The 23197-nt window shown below is 36.7% G+C and overlaps 1 protein-coding gene across 6 annotated transcripts in view; it reads left to right on the top strand.

Annotated features, from left to right (window-relative positions):
* CHODL (chondrolectin) overlaps positions 1–23197 on the top strand; it is a 431404-nt gene that overhangs the window by 260212 nt on the left and 147995 nt on the right. For all 6 annotated transcript variants that reach the window (XM_074326572.1, XM_074326602.1, XM_074326580.1 and 3 more), the window contains one exon: positions 11917–12085. In XM_074326572.1, the coding sequence (XP_074182673.1) occupies positions 12030–12085 (56 nt within the window). In that variant the 5' untranslated portion in view covers positions 11917–12029. The remainder of the gene's footprint in view (positions 1–11916; positions 12086–23197) is intronic.

Genomic DNA, 23197 nt, shown 5'->3' with positions numbered 1-23197 from the left:
CAGGTCAAGTAAGAGTAGGCCTGAGAATTGAGTCATTGGTTTTAGCAATATGGCTGTCGCTGGTAATCTTAATCACAGGGCCAAGATGAGGGTCAAGTGGGTGAGGTACTTGCCTTGGGTGCCAAAAATCTCAGTATTTTAATGCAATTAAATATCTTAATGTGATATTTAAAAAATTAAAATTAATGCTGAAGTCCACAATGAACACAATACCAAGAGTTTAAATAATGACAGAATTGGTAACAGTGCTGTGCTGAGCCATACTGGAGACTGAGGCAAAAAGAAACATGACTAATACTGAGTCTGTCTTTAAATATCTGATAAGTTCGTTGTGACTTTTTGCATTAATTTAGATTTCTACAAAATTATTTTTCAATTACAGTTGACATATAATATCAGTTTCAGGTGTACAACACAGTGATTAGATACATATATCTTACAAAGTGATCCCCTCGGTAAGTCTAGTACTCATCTGACACCACATATAGTTATTACAATATTATTCAGTATAATCCCTATGCTATACTTTATATACCCATGACTGTTTTTTAAAACTGGCAATTTGTACTTCTTCATCCCATGAAAATTATTTATTTTAACTGATGAATTTGTGGTGCCCCTTAAATGTTATACCCAACACCCAGGCCTCACTTACATCTCCTTAACCCTGTACCTGCTTCATAAGAGCTGTTTCATTTGAGACATGAGGCTGAAAGCCTGATTGGAGATTGGGGAGGGAAGTGTTAGTGCATTGAGGAGAAAGCTGAATGGATCAGGAAACGGGTGGATGATGGCTCCTTTAGCCTGGATCCATCAATAAGAAGAGACAGAGCAGATGGGTAGACTAGAGCAAACTCACAGCTGACCTGCAACTTACATGTAACTTGATGGGGAAGTAATGCTTGTTCTCACAAGCTTCTGAGATTTGGGAGTTTTTACCACAGCAAGTATGGCCAATAAAGGCTGCATTCCTTAGGAATAAAAGTTTGAGATTGCTCACTAATTAAGCTCACTTGATGAGCAGAGTTCCTGTTTTAAGGCAAAGAGACTATGGAGTGCATAGAGGAAGAGGGAAGTCGACCGCATGGCCACTGCAGAACTGAAGACTCTAGCCTATGCTTGTATTTTCTTCTTCACTGTGTTTGTAATATTTTTAGTCAGTTCAACTTGTTTCTTCTTTTGTTCGTTGTTATTTTCTTTTCCTGTTCTAATTTATTAATTGTGGTGACATTTACAATTTAGTTTGTTGGTTGTAGGATATCCAGATAAAATAGTGAAAAACTGTAGGAAGATAACTATAATCTAGCTGAAGTAATTTCTGAGGCTTTGGGAGGAGGGGAACACTTTTGTGACTGTTATCAGAAAAAGTTGTATTGTGTCACTAAAATTTTTGTTTTGGAATGGTAAATATGAAAAGAACTTTATAAATAGATCTTGGGTAGTGAAAGTTGTTAACTCTAATGTCTGTGAAAGGCATCAGAAAATAGATAGGAGGCACCAGTCTTCTTACTCTGTGGAGAACTAAGGGGTCATAGAGTCCTTTTGACTGATTCCTAGACACTCATGAGGTGGCCTGTGTTCTAGGCTCATCTAAAGGTATTCTCTACCGTAGCTTAGAAATCTTTAGGGGGCTACTCTTAGACAGTAAAACACTTCAGTGTTAAATATCCAACACTGTGGAGGTTAGTGTGGCATCAGATGCCTTTTGGTGAGACGTGGATGCATTCTTCCCTTGTTCTGGGTCTAATATTCCAGTGCTCTCTCAACTGTTAGTGACTAACAAACTTCCCAATTAGATATTGCTGATTTGTTACCCAAGTTGGTTTCTTTTGTTTGCAACCAAGAACCCAGAGTGGTCTACCCCGATTCTGAAGGAAAGGTAATAAATAATTTCAGCAAAGGTACATATACTTAAAGCCAGAACTAAAACAAGTCTAAAAGAAGATATGAAGATGTTATGGAATGACTTCAGAAGTCAGTTTGTAGACCCTGTTAAGAGCACTCTCACTTCCGGGAATCTAGCCCACAGAAATAAAATCACAGTAGTTAAGGGCATGTGTATTTTAAAATAATTGTGACAGGATTGTTAATGGCAAAACTGGAAGAAAACAAAACAAAACAGCGAACTACCCAATAGGTGATCAAATAAATTATTGTAGATCTATACTAAGAAATAATATGCAGTCATTGAACACAGTAAACTTGATTGATGTCAATTGTCTTTTAGAAAATCCAAGGAATACTTTTTAGAGATTAGAAAAGTATATGTAAAATGATCCAATTTTTAGAAATTAATTTTTTTTCCAATTTTTGTAAATATACCAGTGTTCAAGGCAGAAGGAGAAAAAGAATTCAACTTGGAATCACATTTTAGGGCATTGACTTTTGCCTATCACTTACCAAGAGAAATAAATGACCCAGTACATATATCCCATGCAAACACACAATCATGTATACTCTTAGTATGTGCAGTATAGGCTGATTTTTCTATTTTTCCTATTCTCTCATATTTTATTTTTTTAAATGTTAATCAAGACCAACTAACTGACTTTATGGCCCATGGATTGGCTAATGTTTATGATTTGAAAATCACCCTTTTTCATAGGTACACCTCATCCAGTCTGTTACTTCTCCACCATCACCCTCTTGTTTTCTTCAGGTGATATCAAGAATTAATTTCCCCTGTAGCATCCTGTGATAAAATAATTTTGAAACTTCAAATTAATAATCAGTATATAGATTTATTTGCAGTGAGATACCACTAGGTAAAATAATCCCATTACCTGTGACTACAGGGCCCAAATCACTAGGACTTGTGGGATGATTAGAACATAGTTGTTCAGTCCCAGCGGGGGAATTATAACAGTGATAACCCATTTGTATTTTGCAGTTATCAAAGTTCTGTCATACAACTTTCCATTTCTGAAGAACTGGTGAGGTGGAGCCATCAAGGGTAGATTTATATGAGGGGCCATGAGAACATCCTGGGAAAGAACTCAAGATAAAAGAAGAAAATCAAGACCCATACACGTGAGGTTAGGTTAAAAACCTCTATTTAAATTAACACATGGCTCAAGGTCTATTGACCTAGTGTCTCCTATATTCTCACAAAAATGCCTATAAAACATAGAAGCAAAGAAGAAAACTCATAGCAACTTATAATAAGTTTGAGCATCAACATAATTCTAGAGTCTGAGAGGAATTTTCACTGACTGCAAGGTCTATGAAACCCTATCAGTGGCCCATCGCAGGAGTGGCCCATCGCAGCCCATCTCAGCAAGCCTGCCCACTGCCTTCCGCTTGTCATTTGCAGTATGACTGTGCTTCCTTCTGGGAATGAACACATTCAAAACTGTCACTGAGGATATTCTAGTCTTATGAAATGATTTCTATACTTTATAGTGATGGTAATATTGGGAAAGTATAAAATATTTTTTATGCTTTATTTCTCTCACTGCATCATAAAAACATTTGCTGGCTTGGCACTTTGAAAGATCTTTATTAGAACCATAGGACATGTTCCATTTTGTTCACCAAATGACCTAAAATGAGTGGTGACAGACGTCGTCACTGTAAATCATCTTGAATATAAAAGACATAGTAGGTATGGCACAGTTGAATCCCATCGTGGGCCCCACCACTTGTTATGTATCAGGGCTTTTTTGTGAAGACTTCTACAATGTCACACATTCTGGGTTAAGATAACAGGCTTTACTGGGGGAAGCCTGCAGATCAAGGACTAGTAAGAATGCAAGAGGCATGTGGAACCTGCATTCTCTTCATCCCTTGGAGGTAATGCCGGAGTCTAGGTCATCTAATAGATACAGAGTAGATTTGCATTAGCATTGAGAGTCTCCATTTTCCTGTCACTCTGACTTCTTATAGGGAAATTGTGAGAGCAATATTTTAGTGGGCATACAAACAAAATACCGAGTCACCAGGAAGTCTGGATTTAGAAGCCAGCTGTTTACATAAATTGTCTGGAAAACTTGCAACACAATACCTAGGTGATTTTAGGGATCCATAGGAAGTTGAAGTCCCTTCTCCAGGGAGGAGAAAGCCATTGGTAACATGGGAATTGGAGTTTAGGTATAGTTTCTTTGGCTAGAGAAGGCAAGGTATCAGCTGGCTCATTGTCGAGGCAATTCAGAGAGATCTAGTTGCTATACCACAGTAGGTCGTCTCAGATAAAACAGTCATCTCTAGATAAGCATCTTTTTGCCTACCTTCTATATTAAGATGGAGAGGGGAAAACCGTAAGTTCTGCTTGGACCTTTACAATATTACAAAGAGTGAGATTTCACTTGCGGAGGGCTGAAAAAAAACCCAAAACTTTTCTTTTAAATTATCCTTTATGTTTATCCACATGTTTATTATATTTTGTAGTCTTCATTTCCTTGTGTAAACCCACTTTCCCATTTATTTTCATTTTCCTTCTTTTTGAAGGACTTTGATTTGAAACTTATTTTTACTTGGTATAGAATTCTAGGTTGACAGTTTCCTTCTTTTTATATTTTGAAGATGTTGTTTTTGCTGAATTGCTTGTATTGTTTTTGCTGAAATGAAATCTACTATCATTATTATCTCTGTTTCTATGTATATAATGCATTTTTTCCCACACTGGATGCTTTTAAGATTTTTGTTAGTCAGGATTCTCCAGAAGAACAGAACCTGCTATTAATTTCATTCAGTTTATTTTTTATCTCAGACTTTGAATTTTTTTAATCTCAGAAATTCAGTTTTCATCTTTTAAAATCTTTCATATCTATTTAAAACACTCAATCTTACTTCCATCTTCTTAAATATGTAAAAAACAGTTATGTGCAAGTTTTAATACCCTTATCTACTAATTCTATCATCTGGCATTTCTAATCTGTTTTTATTGGTTGATTTCTTTCTCCTTGTTATGGATTATATTTTTTCCTTATTTGCATGTCTGAAAATTATTGACTGGTTGCCAGATATTATATATTTTATCTTGTTGGGTGCTAGTTATTTTTATTATGATAAATATTCCTGAGCTTTTTTATAGAATAAAGTTAGGTTATGTGGGAACTGATCTTTTAGAGGCTTACTTTTAAGCTTTTTAAGGTGGGATCAGTGCAGCCTGTAGTCTTGGATTAATTTTGCCCCATTACTGATGTGATACTTCACAACTTCTGAGTACTCTAACTGATGGCCTGTGAATTATGAAAATTTTCTGCTCTGGGTAGTGAGAACACAAACTATTCCTGGCCCTATGTTAGCTCTAAAGAATATTACCTCTAACCCTTTTGGGTGTATTTTTTCCCTGCTTTGAGTATTTTCCACACATGTGCAATGATCAATACTTGACTGAAGGCACAAGAAGTATCCTCTGCATGTTACAGAATCACTTTTCCTGTGCAGGTCTCTACTCTCTGGCACTCTGCCCTAGGAACTCTAGCCACCTTGGCCTCCTTTTATCTGTTCATCTCAGGGAGACCTCTGTACTCTGTCTGAGTTCCCTGTGTGGTCTGGAATCTCTTTCCAGCCAAAAAGGTGGATCAAGGACTCACCTTGTTTTTCTCCCCATTAACAGGAATCAAAGTTCTTCTCTCCAACTTGGTGGTAAACAGAAGTCCTGTTATGTGTTACCTTGAGTAAAAATTTAAAGTAGTGTTGAAACCTTTTCTAATTAATGTTTGTTATTTGAGATTATGAATGTTTTTTTTCTCTTCCTTGTAAAAATAGGGAGAAAGGTGACTTTGAGAAAATCCCCCTAAAATAATTAGAACTTTAATACTATCTGGGATCCTAGGTAGGGTTCTTTCTATTGTAAATATTTTACTATTTGTATGATATTGAGCAATATTCAGTCATTATTAATAATATTTTAGCTGTGCAAAGATCACAGATTTTAGAAAGCCAAAGAACAAGATATTTGGGGATGACTGATACTCTAGAAGTTGGTCCTCTCAACAAAGGCACAAAGAACCCTGGTAGCATTCCCTTCTGGAGGCTGTAGATTTTCATATATAATATTTGTTTAGAATAACATACAGCAGGGATAAGAATGGACTCTATTTTACTCCAACAGACCTATGCTGAAGTAAAACTTGATACATACTGATGATTAGGAACTGTGTACATAAAGCCATCCTACGCCTGTGAAGGAGATTTAACTGACACTCAAATTGAGAATAAGGCTAGGTGAAACCTATAAACTTTGACTTTTGGAACATTTTATTTATGGAAAATTTAAGTTTCATCAGCAGGAGGAAATGTTATAAATGAAGGAACTCTGAAATATATTCCAAAATAAAGACAGGGGGCGTATCTAGAAATGTTAGAGGAAGAACATTCATTTAAAATTATCTGTAGTGGGACTTAGTAAAAATATTAGAAACCTATTATCTTTTTTTTTTTAAGGCTCTGAGTTATGGTTACGTAACTTTTATTTATTTATTTTTGATTTTTTCAGTTACAGTTGACATTCATATTATTTTATATTAGTTTCTGGTGTATAGCATAGAGGTTAGACATTCACATATAATTTAAGCAGTGATTCCCCTGACTAGTCTAATACCCACCTGGCACTATACATAGTTGTTGCAACATTATTGACTACATTCTCTATGCTGTACTTTACATCTCTGTGACCATTTTGTAATGACCAATTTGTATTTTTTAATCCCTTCACCTTTTTCCCCCAGTTCCCCAACCTTTTTTTCTGTATGTATGAGTTTGTTACTGTTTTGTTTGTTTGTTTATTTTGTTTTTTAGATTCCACATATAAGGGAGATCATATAGTATTTGTCTTTCTCTGTCTGACTTATTCCACTTTGCATAATAGGTCTAGGTCCATCCATGTTATTGCAGAAAACTATTATTTTTTAAAGCGCTGAAAAGATTGCTCTCTATTAAATAGAAACACAAAGTCGTTAGGAGAATAGAGGATAAGATGGAAAAGGTAATGTGATGGGAAAGAAAATGACAAATTGGAAGGGTGTAGTTATAGCAGGATTGATACTATGGAAGAATTAAAACAGTGACGGAGGACATCACTTGTAGAAGCTCTCCAAGAGAATAAAGGTATAAAAAAAAATGAGTAAATAAAGATGTAAAGGGGAAATGAACATGTAGAATGCTTGATAGTTGTGGGGCACCTAATGTAAACATTGGAACACTTAGCAACAATAACCAGAGTCTTAAATGAGGAAAATACATTCAAATTGAAAAAAAAAAAAGTGTACAGATTGAAAATTTCCTTTTCATTTACGTAAAGTCAATAACACAAGTTCACATCTAAACACAGCCTTGCAAAATTTTTGAAAAAAAAATCAGGAAAGTATCTGGTACCTCCTTCTTTGGGGAAAGTTTAAAGATTATTTCCAAAAGGATGAAAAAAAAGGAAAAAAAAAAGAAACGAAAAATAATGACTAGCCTCAAGCTTCTCTGCAGCACTAAATGTCACTGTAAAGTGATGGAATTGTGTTTTTGGATAACAGAAAGACATTCTCAAATATCCAAGGGCTCAGGCAATATACCTCACATCTAAATCAGCAAAAATAAACCATAAATTGACCTCAGGAATTTGAATGGTTAATAAAAATTACAAATTCAAGTAAAGTGCTAATCGTGATAGAGATTCACTATGGACGTTTCTTTAGTCAATTTCAGAAAGCCAGTTGGATATTATAGTTTTAGCTAGATTCTGTATCATGGACATTAAAGTTGTTCCTATATTTCACTCAATTGTTTTTTTGTTTTTTTTCTGGTTTAGCTCTATTTCCAGTGACAAGGACGAGTGTTTCTTATGCTATGTTCCTCAAACCCAATTTAATAATAGAATCTCTTTCTATGCTTGATGACCACTTCAGATAAGTGGCAAAATACTGCCAACAATTACTAAATTATTTACACTGTTTGGGACACTGTTCAGAAAATTACTGAACACGCACACTTCAGATTAGAGCTACATAGAACAATATAGTGGCACTAGATATTTTCTGGCTGGTTTCTGTATCATTAAGACAAATGTAAAAATAACTTGATGTAAATTTGGAGGAATTTTAGATACTGGGGATGTCTAACAATCTAGTGGCAAACATCAATCATAAATCCCCCCTTCATCTTACATGTAGAGCTTTTGAATATTCTGTTAGTAAGGCTCAGAAATCAGAATCTAAAATATGATCCTAGCTATGTAAGCAAAATATACTTGAATAAAGAGATCATAAGGAAACAGCTAGGCAAGTCTATAGGGAGCCCCAAATGATCTTGTTATGACCTCATGGTCCAAACTGAAATTTTCAGTCATGTTGTATCCCATTTGGGGATGAAAGCTATTTGTTACAGTAATAATTCTGGTTTGGGGGATTCATAATGGTCAGGATTTATGCTGCCCTAATGTCAAGGGCGTACTAAATAATTCCTTTGAGTTAACACATTGCAGCTAAACCTGAGAGATTTACAACTAGTATTTATTAACTCTTAGAGTATATTTGTTTGTTAAGATTGCTATCCTCCTAATGTCTTAAGAAGAAATGTATTTGGGTTTTGTATGAGAATGGAATAGAAAGTGTAAATTTGTAGTTGTAATAGTTAAGGATGAGGGTGGGGGTAAGAAGTAAAATTCTCAAGGTCACAGAACCCAATGGAAAATGATAAGAGGTCTCTGAATCTAGACACCATTCCCACCTTTTAGGGATCTTAGAATTTCATCTAAGTTTGTAAGATTTAATCTTAATTTTATAATCTCTTTTTATTAAAGCCAAAACACTATTTAAAATGGATTTTGCCCATGTTTATTGGCTGTTAGTGTTTTGAACCTGGCCTTTTTTTTTTTTTTTTAAATATTTTTTTCCCTCAGTCTTATTGGGGAATATTGGGAAACAGTGTGTTTTTCCAGGGGCCCATCAGCTCCAAGTCGTTGGACCTCAATCCAACTGTGGAGGACACAGCTCAGCCCAAGACCAGTTGCTGTTTTCAATCCTTAGTTGAAAGGGGAGCGCAGCCCACCATCCCATGTGGGAATCGAACCGGCAACCCTGTAGTCAAGAGCTCGCACTCCAACTGAGCCATGTGGCCGCCCCTCCAGAAGTTCAGCGGCAGATCCTTCTCTTCAGTGCAGTTGTGGAGGGCACAGCTCACTGACCCATGTGGGAATCGAACTGGCAACCCTTTTGCTCAGAGCTCGCGCTCTGAACAACTGAGCCATCAGGCCACCCCTGAACCTGGCCTTTTTATTTGGGATCTTCTTTCCACCTTGTCCCATAGGCTTGGTCTAAATCCAGAAATATTAGCCATCTTTTCACTCTGCATGTATATAGAACTCTACAACACTGAACTTGATTTTGTCCATGTGGCTTTTGGTTCTAATTTTTGGCTCCCCAGAGAACCTGACTCTTAGTGACTCAGTATCCTTTTCCACTTATTGGAAAAACCCAGCTGCTCATCTTCATCTGTCCCATCCTGATGCCCCTCAAAACTCAACTTTAGTACCATATTAATTGTTTTTATTAATTAAAAAGTTAAAAGAACAATTAAATCCTTTGTGGACTAATCGCTAAGAGATTTATGTTTTGTTATTTTTCTATTTAGCTCGAATGAAACAGATTGGACATTTATTTAGGTATCACCTTCCATTCAACATATATTGAGACTTAAATTATTCTCGATTGATTCCAAATGATCCTCCAAACATGGACTAACTTCATGGGTTTGTCTTTTTACAAATGGGTCACATTATACAAGTAAAGATATGACTTTATTCAGAAAATTCTTTAGAAAGAGATGTTATTTAATCATTCAAATCACTTATAGTAATAAATTCTTACCACTTATATGTTAAGAGGCTTTATTTACTTTTGCTTCTGTAATAACATATTTAAAAGCTACTTATAAAGGAGTCTGGTTGTGCTCTATTATAACATTAGCAAAAGCTCCAGAATTCTTTATGTTTCACTATTCTCCCTGCATGTCAACTGCCCTTTTCTGCACCCACATCTCTTATCCTTTCACACTTCATTATCTTTATAAAAAGAAAAGAGACAACATCCAAAATTAATTTAAGTAAAGGTCTGCATTACAATAGAAAGCCATTAACTGGCCACCGTTTACCAAAGCACAGGCAAAAATCAATTTTAATTAGTATTTTTGGCTTTAATGAAAAGTGATTACAAAATTGGCATTTTAGCTAATACTGTTGAGATTTATGGTGAGGTGATGCTAATTAATTTTCTGTTGAATTGCTATGGGCCTTGAATAGCTGGAATAAAATGATATATTTGCTGATACCAGGTCTTCATCAGCATTTCAGAGTTTCATAACAAAAGACTTCTTAATGGCTTACAGGTGTATTTCATATTACTGCTCTTAAGTTACAGGGGATTATTATTTTTTCCATAAAAAGACTGCTATAGACAATCAAATTTCATACCATTTTATTAATTGGGGACATTTTATTTTAATGTATCTTGAATGTTAGCCAAATACCCTTTGTTTCAAAAAGAGCTTTCTTTTTTCTAATTACAAGTGGTATAAAAAGGGCATGGTATACTTTAATTAGGGAATATTTAATGAATGATTTCTCCTTATTTCTTTACTTTTTCTCTTCCTGATTATATCGGTAGTAAATTGCCTACTGAACCTAGTTACATGTTTTTAGATCCCTTTGGAAGCAGGAAATATAAAAGAACTAAGCTTTACAGTTCACTCTGGTCATGTGATTGGAGTTTCAAATGCTCTTCAGCTTGCTTTTATTGTGATTATTTCTTTCTTTCTTTCTTTTTTTTTTTTTTTTTTTTTAAGTAAAACAATACTTATTGAAGGCTTTAAAAATTATCTAACTTTCCCCTACAGGCTGAAAATCTTGCATTGACTTTATTGGACCAGTGATTAGAAAAATCATTGTATTCATTTGTTGTTGGTTGTCCCAGACAGATCTAGGAGGCATAATCTAGACTCGGTTACAAGGATGGAGTAAGAAGGCAGAAGGATGGTGTTAGAATCCTGACTCCACCAGTGATTGGCTATGGGGCCCTTAAGTCTCAGTTTCTCAACTGGAGAATGGAAAGAACTATATCCATGTCAAAATATGTTTTGAGTATTAAAATATGTAAATATCTTAATGTAAAACACTCAATAAACAACATCAATTGTTATTTTGGAAATGAAATTGTTTGTTGGTGCACCATCTTATTGCTTACTGGAATATGTATGAACTAGGGTTATAATATTTTACTTAGGATCCAAGTATGAATCATGCAAATATATTATTGTGATTATAAAAATCCAAATATAATTTAAAATTAAATCATTAATCAAAAATCCAAAGTGATAGAAAATATAAACTGGGAACTGTAAATTCTTAGAACTTCAGAATGGACTCAATAGAATAGATTCAATTAAATAAATGAGTCATCTAATCCATTCCTTTTTCTTTTAAAAATGAATAAGCTATGGCTCACAGAAGTTAAATGACTTGATTAATGATTCACAACTGAGTATCAGAAGAAGGGCTTAGTCAAGTCTGCTCTAGTGACAAATTTTATGACGCTTTTGCATGTGTTTTTGTGTGTTAAAGAGAGGCAATAGTAAATATATCGACTATAGATTGGCAATAACTGTATAAGAGAAAGCTACCTTTTGTGGTTCAGATTTGGAATGATGTAACATTGGAAGCTAAACTCTTTTTTAAAAAACTCTTAGGCAGAATTTAGAGAGGTAGGAAAGTATTGTTTCTTCTCATTCTTGCCTGAAACATTATATAGCCTATCACAGGAGCCAATGGACAGTGTCCTACAGGCTTTTGGGAAAAGTATACACTCAAAATCCCATCTAAGATTCAAAAAAATCTACGAACATTTCTGCTGAAAAGCCTCTGGGGATATTTTCTATTTTCAAGATTTTAGGTTTTTTTTAACAGGGAGGATAATTTACTTTTTTTTCCAGGAAGAATGTTCCGAATATGGCGCAGACTTAAATACATCTTTGCTAATTACTCCTCGGATGAATGACCCTTTTGTACTCACCTTCCTCTGAAAATACCCTTCAGCCCCTTGGCGATGACCTCACCTTTGGGACCCACAAGAGGTATAGGAGGCATGTGCGTGCATCAAAGGTATGGTGATAAAGGCATATGCTTTTTTTGTTATTAGTTTGTTTCTCGGGTACTACAGAATTGTAGAATTCTAAATCAGGAAGGGATATTGGTGATGATTTATTTTAAAACCTGTATTTTGCAAATGAGGAATTTAAAGCATAGGGGAGTTTTAAAACTTGCTGTTGTTATCCTGCCAACATGAAGCAGATCTGGAAACTACAATTCAGGTGAGCAAAATCACAGCTAAGTGATCTTTCCTTTATTCCACATATCCAACAACTTACCAATAAGTTAAACATTTCGTTAAAAATGTGCTTCATGTCACATTGTTAGTATCACTTGATATTAGCAAGGTTCCATGTACAATATTTTAGGAGAAAAATTATTTTGAGTACGAGGTGAAATAATGGAGACATGGATCTTGAAAGGTTGTTTGGAGAGGAATATGCAGCACTGTTGAATTTTCAATGTATCAGCTTTGGTCATTATGTAATATTTATCTTTATTGGTTCAGAAAACTTGATTTTGGCAGTGTATTTAGGGATGATCGAGTTCTGGTCATTATCTTTGTTTCAAGAGTCTTATGCATCCACCAAAATGACAATATTAAATTATAGTGAGAAATTTAACTTCTGAGTGAATGAATTATTCTTTGCTACTTGGAAAAAAGTGGATATGGGATGACAAATTAGAATTGTAAGATTGCATCATAGGTGCAAGGGAAGGAAATTGGTTGCATCTTCCTAATTATTCAGGTCACTGAGATGATTTCTAGATGAATCCATCTCCACGGTACGAGTCTGTTGGCCTAGAATACCAGAATACTCATTGCAGGGTTGACTTCAAGGACATGTGGTCATACAGGGCTCGCACTCGGAAGGTACCCACTCTTGGTTTAATGCTCTGCTGATGTAGTCTTGAAATTCTTAATAAGGTTGTTGTTGAACTTGTGTGTTGTAAGTGAAGTCTGATGGGGCAATGGAGATGTCCACGAGCAGGGGACATACATGCAGTATGTGTGTCTGCTGTTTCTTGTCACTCCATTGCTACAATTCATTCAAGATGCTCCATGAACATAGAATTCCAGGGGCCCATGATGTTTGGGAGTTCAGGGAGAGTCACAGCTTGTTACTTGTACTGAGTAAGCAGGGCACTGACAGCCCAACAGGCTGCACTTTCTATTCTAACCAGAACTGGCTTAGAATGCAGAAAAAAGACAGTGGTGTTATGAGAAACACAAACGACCAAGGAACCCTATTATATTCTTTCTTACTCAAATTACTCCCCTGTGTTAGCTACTCACTGATGCTGAAAATGGTGACAGAAGGAAGAAAATAGAGCAACCTGTAATTCCTTTTCTTTCAGTGTTTTCTCACTCATCAATAAGCTGAAACTAGAAAGTGTTGATCAAATGTACATGTATTAAGAAGTAAAATAAAAACATTTGAGTTAGTTTTGTGCCGTGTTTCCACTTTTCTGTTAAGAATGAAATAGACATGTGTGTATGAGCTACATCAAATGTAATTTTGATGATTTAACATATAAGTTAAATGCTCTTATATTTGCATTTAAAAACAACATTGCATAATATTACAAGATAAACAACAGTACAATCCATGCTAATAATTTAAAACGTTAATTTTTTTCTTCACTTAGACATCAAATAGTAAATGAAAAACAGCATGACCATCCAGAGAAGAAAGGAAACACCTAATTTTTCTAGTACCTTTAGTGACGCATTTTCCTGCTCTTCTAACAAGTGGCCCTGTATTTTCACTTTGCACTGAGCCCCGTAAATTATATCCCCAGTCCTGACTCTGTGATCCTTAAAAGAGCAACCTGGAGCATTCTGGAAACACACTGCTATTTTCCTGGTTTAGGGCTTCCCACTTTCTTGATGACAAGATTAGCTTCTTTCTATTGATGTAAGGGGAAAAAGACTTTTTCTTCGTTTGAGAAATTTCAATATAATTGATTAAACAACCTTTTAGTATATCAATAGTAACTCAGTCATGTGTTTTGGAGATTGTGTCCTGGTCCTTTTATTAGATACAGATTTAATTTGTGAGCTAGCCTATCTCCACGCCATCCTCAGATGGCTGATTTCATCCTACTTCATGTAGTTGCAGTGAGGACTAAATTTATTATTCAATAAATATTTACTGAGCAGTTATTACATGCTGGGCACTGTGTTAGGTGCCAGGGACCTAACAGGAGCAAGTGAGACAGACAGGCTCTACACCCTCACAGAGATTGTATTAGTATGTGAGAGACAGACAATAGAAAGTAAATACAAAGGCCAAACTTCCTGTTTGGATGAATGCTGTGATGGTAATATACAGCCCGATGAGGATAAAAAGTAAAAAGGGGAGGCCATTTTGAGTAGGACGGCCAAGGAAGAACTAAGTCAGGACAGTGTGCCATATTTCAGGTGAGACCTAAATGATGAGTCCAGTTCTGAGAGGAGAGTGCTTCTTGTAGAGGAAACAAGAATTACAAAGGCCTAAAGATGAAAAACCCTTAGTATCCTGGGCTGAATGGTGGCTTCCAAAAGGAACTGTGCATGCTCCAAAACCTGTGAATGTGACCTTATTTGGAGAGTCTTTGCAGATGTAATAAAGGTAAGGACCTTGAGATGAGATCATTTTGGATTGACTGCACCCAGCAAAAAGTGTCCTTATAGCAGACAGAAGAGAAGACAAAACCACAGGGGAGAAGGTCATGTGAAGGCAGAGGCAGAGACAAACCAAGGAACACCTGGAACCACCAGGAGCTGGAAAGGGGCAAGGAAGGATTGTGCCCTAGAGCCTTCAGGGGAAGCGCAGCCCTGCCAACAACTTGATTGTAAGCTTCTGGCCTCCAAAACTATGAGAGAATAGATTTCTGTGTTTTTGAGCCACCCCATTTTTGGTAATTTGTTTTGGCAGCCTCAGAAAACTAATACACTTGGCATTTTTGGAAGAACATAAAGGAGGTCACAAAATGAGCAGGTGGAGGAGACTGAGAGGGGATTAGAGAATCAGACAGAAGCCAAATTTTGAAGGGTTGGGTAGACCGTGAGGAGGAAATGGGATTTTACTGTAAGAGACGTGGGAAGCCATTGATGGATGAGTATTAATCTAGAGTATCATTTGGTCTACATTTAAAGTACAGTGTGGAGATGGACTGTACGGTAAAGAAAGTGAAACAGGAAGACTATAGTTGTTGACCAACTGAGAGGTGGTGGTGGCCCAGACAAGTCAAGTTGTCCTAGAGATGGAGTGAGGGGACCAGATTGAGATACATTTTGAGATAGAAATGACAGGGCTTAGTAATGGATTGGATGAGAGGAATCGAAGATGACTTCTGAGATTTTATTGCAAACAAATAAGTAGCAATAAAGTTGTTTATTGAAATGGCAGTCACTAGTAGAGGAAAAGGTACCCTCTGTTGAGGGTAGAAATCAGGAATCCCTTAGAACGTAATTAAGGTTTAAAAATCCAAATGGAAATATTGTTTAGTAGCACTAGTTGCCAAAAGCCTGATTAATTGCATGTGTGTATTGCTCAAAAAAATGAATGTGTCCTTTAACATTTAATGGTGACTTGATTTTCTTAGTTTAGTTCTCACAAGATAACTATTTTATCTCTTGGGGACATCACTTCACAACTACTAGCACTGCAGTAATTATTTCTTGCCTTCATTTATTATTAGAGAGACTAATGTTTTTTAGGGGCAAGGTTCCAAGAGTCAAGTTAATTTTCATGTCTCCAGATTTGATATTTCTACACCAATTCACAGGGCAGATAGTGTAATTATAAGTTTAGGGCTAACTTGCATGACAGCATTTCAAGTGATTCCCCCCGAAGTGGGAATTTGCTGAACTTGGTGATTTACTTGAGTGCTCAGGCCACCAAGTAGAAGAAATGCAAGAATCAACTTTTTGCCCAAACTCTACTTTAATCTTGGCTCAAGAAGCCTGAAAATCTGGGCTGATAGGTGCTCTTTCTAACCCTTCTCTACTTAATCAATAATGACTCTGGCAGAAAGAGAAAGTATATCTTTTTCCCCTAACACGGGTAATTGAATATCGCCTAATTAGATTAACTGAACTACTTTGTTGCTATAGTAATAGAAGATATATAGGAAGCCTGCCAGTGATAATTGGAAGAGAGAGATTATTTAATGTAAAATGAAGGCTACAGGGTGTAGGAGATACAGGTTTGAATGTGGTGTTCCCTCTTTGAATATATATTTTTATATTAAAATGGAATCTTTTCAACTATCAATATATGTTCAACTCCTTTCTATGGGTTCTAACTTTATATACCAACTTAATCACTTTAGATTGCTTAAAGTATTTCTGCCTGGGTAGGAGATAGTAGGGCAGCTCCTCTCTGATCAGAGCAGGGAAGAACACACAATGGGCCCTTCCCACATTCACCATTGCAGTAAATATAAAACCAATAATACTGGGAAAGGCCAGAGTGCCACATAGTAGTCCTTCTGGCCTTATTTTGGCTGAAATCAAGCTCAACCATTATATGTACTAAGAGTATGGGTAGCTGATCTCCTCGCAGGGGAAACAGATGTATAATAGAGAGAAACTTGGAGAAAAGCCATCAATTTAGGCAGCATGCTACCTTGTCTGATCACCTGATTTGATGAAAGATGACTATGACAAATATTGAAGAGGCTACACAATTTGAGTAGTGAGGACAAGAGGCCATTTTGAAAAAAGGTGTGATGTGGGTTCCATAACTCCAACCACCAATCTTAGGAAGATGGCCACCCACTCTTTCATTGTTTTGCTTTGTTGTGTCTTCAGAGCCTGCACAAAAACATTACACCTTTTCCTCTCATCCATTCAGTACTTGATAAACGCCTACTACGTTCTCTGCTTGTGAAGAGTGTGGGGGTTGGTTGTATTAATATTTGACTACATGGAAACTGTTTATAGAGGAAGGAGTTGATGTTGGTAATCGTCCAATCAGGTGAAAGAGGCCAAACTTAAAAATTTACATCTTCTTGAGAAAAAGAGGAGGAATTGACTTGCTTCTCTCAATAATAACGGGGTTTAATTTTCTTCCTTGAAACCCCAAATAGAAGTGAAAGTTCTGAAGGAACTTAAAAATGTTTCTTGGCATCTATTCAACTCCAAAATTTTTGTGAAAATAGTATGGGATTTTGTAATTTTAAAATATTTTTCCTTTGTAAAATAATTCCTGGTTAGGCAGTTTGGGTAGGAGAATAAAAGGGGGGGAAGAAAGAAGGGGGGAAAGAGAGAAAGAGAGAGAGAGAGAGAGAGAGAGAGAGAGAGAGAGAGATCATGGGAGAAACTAAGCATGTCTATGAATTTTAATAGCAACATCTTGTTTGATATGTTGTTTGTATATCCATGAATTTAGAAAACACCTGTACTTAAAGAGCTGAAAAAAAAAAAAAAAAAGCAGCACAATGGAAAAAAGAGAAACAAAAATTCTGAAATCCATTGAACCTTGTGGGCAAAAAATTGGCAAGATTTCTATTATATGTATTAAATCTGTGACAAAATCTGGTTTGTAATCTTTGAACTTCAAAATGAGTGGCATGCCAAGTGGTGAAATAATGCTTTAGCATGAGTAATTATAATCATCAGAACTGCCTAAAAATACTGATAATGCTGTAGACTAAAAATCTTTTTCTGGATCCATTTTATGTTTATAAGAGTTAAAGTTGTTACCATATGTATCATCTCTGTTTGACATCCATTTTTAAATTAGTGAGGGTGGGATGCAGAAATGCAGCCCACTCTCCCTATAGCCCGTTTTAGACCTATAGAAGCATACTGCCTACAGATTTATTTTAATATTCAGGATTTCCAAAATTTGAAAAAAAAATTAGTTTGTAATGATTTTCACATGAGACTAAAGAATACTTGCTTATTATTTAGTCATTCTAAAATAGAAAATTGAGATGAACGCAATTACAGAACTATATAAAATTACTGTTTTCTCTTTGGAAAGAATTTTTATGACCTATGTTGTTCTTGTGTAGTCTTTGCAATATAAACAGAGCACAGTCTGTAAGCTTCAACTTCGGTAATGGCTGATGGGGACACACTTGAATAATCTTATCAACAGATGCGTCTGACCTTAATGTGTTATGGAAGCATGATATTAATCCAAATTGTCATTTTTGCAGGTAATGAATAAGTTTGATCAGTCATTGTGGAAAATTTTAGAAGTTTGCCAAATCCCAGTGGAAACTTTGGAATTTATCTGTATTTCTTAACCAGGTTGACTAGATAATGCACAGATCTGGAATTCACATTATGCTGTGTTGTAACTATGAATTCCAGATCAAACATGACTCAAATGCATAACAATGTTACTTAGGAATACAATGTGATTTGTTTTTCTATTTACATTGTAATTCCAAGTGTATTTGTTTGCTAGGGCTACCATAAAACAAAAAATATCACAGACTGGATGGCTTAAACAATAGAAATTTGTTTTCTTACAGTTCTGGAGGCTAGAAGTCCAATATCAAAGTGTTGGAAGGTTTGAAGTCTTCTGGAGCCTCTCCCAGTGGCTTGCAGATGGCTGCCTTCTTGCTGTGCCCTCCCAGGGTCTTTTCTCTCTCTGTGTGCATCCCTGGTGTCTCTTCTTGTGACCAAATCTCTTCTTATAAGGACACCAGTCAGATTGGATTAGGACCCACCCATATGCCCTCATTTTAACTAAATCACCTTCTTGAAGACCTTGTCTCCTAAAATCGTTACATTCTGAGGTCATTGGAATTAGGACTTCAACATACGAGGTGTGATAAACAATACGGTGAATGCTGCTGCCAAGTGCCATCCAACGGAAAGGCAGGGATCTTCAATATGGGAAGTGACACGTCCTGTAACAGTGTGTGACGAGTTTCAACTTATTTGGTGCAGTTAGTCAGGTGTAAGCTATGAATGAGATAAGGTGTGTTTTAAAGTGTGCCATAAATCATCCTCCATCATGACAATGCTCTGTGTCACACGTCGCTTCTGGCATATGGCAATTTCTGTCTCATAAAAACATTATGGTTGTCCTCATTCACCTTATTCACCAGATCTGGCATCATGTGACTTCTGGCTCTTCTGAAAAGTTAAAATGACCAAGAAAGGTAAACATTTTGAATCAATTCATGACATCGAGGCGGCCATAACAGCACAACTAAAGACACTCACGAAAGAGGACTTCCAGAACTGCTTCAGAAAGTGGCAAGAACGATGGGAGAAGTATGTTCGAAGTGAGGGGGAGTATTTTGAGGATGACTAATGGCAATGTGTCTTTTACTGTAATAAATTGTTTTTAATTTAAACATTCACCATATTGTTTGATCACACCTCGTATGAATCTCGGGGAGACACAATTTAGCCCATGATGCCAATGTAACTCACACATCTACCACGATTTGTTGAGCTCCTACTAGGCATCAGCACCCATCTAGGCACAGGAGATCCAGTAGAGATGGGGTCTGCCCTTATGGAGCTAGCAGTTTAATGGAGGAAAAAGTCAGGTAAGAGTTAAGCAAACAAACAGGTACATATTTAAATATGGTAAGTGCTGCAAAGGCAATGGAAAGAACGTGATGAACATCAACAGGCTGGGGAGGAAGTGTGGGAAACCTGCTTCGATGAGGTTCTTAGGAAAAGTACCCCTGTGGAGGGGCATTTGCTTTGAGAGGTGAGAGCCTATGTTTGAAAAACTGAAGGCGGTCAGCATGGCCAAAGCCTAGTGAGTGAAGTGTTGTGAAATGAGAGGTTGGAAGGTCGTCAGGTGTTTGGATTTGTACAGCTTTATAGGCCTTGGAAAGGAGTTTAGATTTTATGTGAATTGCAATATACAGCCCTTGTATATGTTTAAGCAAGAAAGGGATTTCTGTTTTAAAAATCTTACCCAGGCTGCTGTGATGTGGATGGAAAGGGATGAAGTGGACACAGGAAACCCATTTAAAGGTAGTTCAGGGCAGATTGGATAAAGGGAGTAGTGGTGCAGATGAGTGAAGCAGATAGATTCAAGATGTATTTTAAGGGTAGACATGACAAGACTTGCAGATAAGGTGGATGTAATGAGAGTGTAGAACCAGGAATGACTCAGGTTTGAACAGCTGAAGAGATGTTAGTGCCATTTGCTGTGAGGAGACTGGGGTGGGGGTAGATTTACATAGGGAGTGGGGTTGGGAAGGGGTGTTGAGATCTAAGAGTTTAGGTTTGCTCATGTTGAGTTTGAGGTGCCTATAGGTTATTCTAGGAGGGCTGTAGAGTTGCTCAAGTAGGATCATGTTATGAAAGCAAAAAAGAAAAAAAAACATTTGAAGTTGGAGCAAAATTATACCCATTATGTAATGACCACTAGTGGCTCGTAATTGAAGTGGTATCTGTGAGCTTAAATAACTTGCTTTTAAATTAAGGTTTGACTGAAGGGTTAGGTATAGCCTTTGTCTTTTTTTCCTATACAGTGGAATAGATACTGGAAACATATCCATCGTATGGATACCTGACTCAGTCAAAGGGTTTCATCTCTGTGTTTCTACCTAATCTGATGATGTTGTTATTAAAGATGGCTGGAGGGGCAGTGTCAAATTATTTGAAACTGAAGACTGTCATACTCGATTTTAGAAGTGTAATAGAACTGTATTTTAGAACTTACACGAGAGTGTCAAGCAAAGTGCTTAGTGTGACTTTGCAAACTGTGAATCTGGCAGAGATTTTAAGAAATGTTTGGCTCCTGTGGCTTCGGTGATTTCGTGATTTAGTAAAGACTCCCTATTAACAGTTTCTTGAATATTTAATATTCTAGGCAGAAAGATAGGATGATCAAAAGTTTGCTGTTGATGAAGAAAATAAATTATTTGGCTTACTCCAAACTATTGGGCCCTTTCAAAGAATCTTGTATTTCCATAAATTGAGAAAAGTTCTTTTCTTATTTTAAAATGTTTCTTCATTTTTATAATGAAGAGAATGCTTTGTAATGAAAAACAGTGACCAGGAAAATAAACTAGAATCTCATATAAATAAAAATGTGGACTTAAGAGTCAAAGGGTATATTATAGAGCATCTCATATAGTAGATATGTAGATATGATAAAGAGTTGAATATGATTTTCTTTCCCTCCTTCTTCCGCCCCCCACCCCACTCCAGTTCAAGCCGTTGTTTCTCAGTCTAGTTGTGTAGGACACAGCTCCCTGGCCCACGCTGGTATTATGAGCCTTGTGCTCTCCCCGGCTGAGGCAGTGGGTTGCCCGTCATCAGTCGGATGCTCACAGCAGCTCACGGCAGCTCTCACCGGCTGCTGGCCACTCACGAAGCTGCCGGCCACTCACGGTAGCTGCCGGCCACCAGCCACTCATGGCAGCACACAGTAGCCCGCGGCAGCACACAGCAGCTCATACCAACCTCTGGCTGCTCATGGAAGCCTCGCTCCAGGGAGAGCTGTTGTTCACAATCTTAGCTGTAGAGGGCGCAGCTCACTGGCCCATGTGGGAATTGAACCGGGGACCTTGGCATTAGGAGCACGGCGCTCCAACCACCTGAGCCACCGGGCCAGCCGAATATGATTTTAAAGGTAGGAAAAACAGGCTATTCTGTCTTTTTCAGCTTCTCCAGAAATTTATTTGGCAGGAAGGATTTTATTTCCAGTGTTTATATTGCTCCCAGGAGTAAAGAGAGGTTTACCAGAAATTTATCAGGAGTAGATCAGTAGAAATCTTGGTATTTGTGCATACCAAAGGCTAATGATCTTCATTTACTCACCTAAGAGTAGTGATAATCAGTAGGGCATTTAAGTTGTTTTTCTAATAGTAGTGATTAATTTAATAGGGTGGTATAAAAAATCCTGAAGGATTTGTTTTCCAATTTCTTCATTTTACAGATGAAACTAAGCTCCAAATAGGTGAAATGTGCCAGTTAGTGGAAGGACTGGGGCTAGAACCCAGGGATTCTGAGTTCTAAGGCTGCTTGCTGCCTTTCAAATTGCTGTGTTGCATTTTATAGTCTGGTCTCTCTTTTTGGTAAATGACAAAATACTTGGACAGTTCCTTTGTTAAAAGCATCGAGTTTGTATTTTGTTAGAATTAACTAGATAAGAAATCACTTCGTTTTTGTTAGAAATTTGTACCACAGATATAAAAAGGTTTGCTAGGGAAGCTGGATTGTGTCTCCGTGTGCTTTCACTCAAACATCCTGCCATCTTTTGACTAGCACTGATTCATCTTTGCTATTTAGCTTGGCTCTAGTTGTTCCTCATATCAGACCTTTGTGCCACCACTGTCCTGAATGAAGGAAACATTCCTAGCCAATGTGTAGAGTGGTTCTCCCTGAAACATGTAAATTAAACTTGTCACTTTTGATTTCATTAACATGATTTTCTACCTGATTGCTCTGGTTGTGAAGTTTAAGCTAAGGACATAAAAGTTTTATACCCTTAGAAATATATGTATTTCTTTAATCGATGTCTAAAGAGATTTTCAAATATTGAGGAAGGAAAAATACCACAGAGTATACTACATTTCTCATTAGGTACACTGCATGCATCTCAATAAGTTTAATATTCATGTGGTTTATAAAGCAATTTTCAAGCCCAAGCTCTTTATGGTTTGTGTATACGATATGGAAACTATACGATATATCAGTGGTGAATGCAAGAGGAGACCCACTCTGGAGGAGTTAAGTGTGCTAGCTGCATCTGAACAATTCTGCACAAAAGTTTAGGAAATGGAATATGGACTGTTACGAACAGCTAAACATACTAGAAGAGGAACAATGTAATAATATAAAATAAAATTTGGCGAATAAAAAGGGGAAATATTTTTTCTCTTGCCAAAAAATCATATAGGTTCTTTACATCATTGATATTGGCACTGCTAACAAAAGTACTGTTTATTGAAATGCTGATGTTGCAGCTCTGTATTGACCTCAGAAGACATTTTGTTGCCTACAGAATCTCTAATGGCAGAAGTAGCCAAAATAGTTTTGTTTGGTTTCCTTTAAATTACTGACCTGGTTTGACACTGATTAATTGGTGGTGGCTGGAAGGACTGAAATTTTACAGTGACCTCACAGCAAATGAGATTACTATTTTAGAACTGAACTTCCATTTGGTCACTGTCTATTGGAAGATTCTCAAATAGTCT

The sequence above is a fragment of the Rhinolophus sinicus genome, linkage group LG01 (assembly GCF_036562045.2).
Source record: "Rhinolophus sinicus isolate RSC01 linkage group LG01, ASM3656204v1, whole genome shotgun sequence".
NCBI classification, from domain to species: Eukaryota; Metazoa; Chordata; class Mammalia; order Chiroptera; family Rhinolophidae; genus Rhinolophus; species Rhinolophus sinicus.
This window is presented reverse-complemented; position numbering and strand designations above follow the sequence as displayed.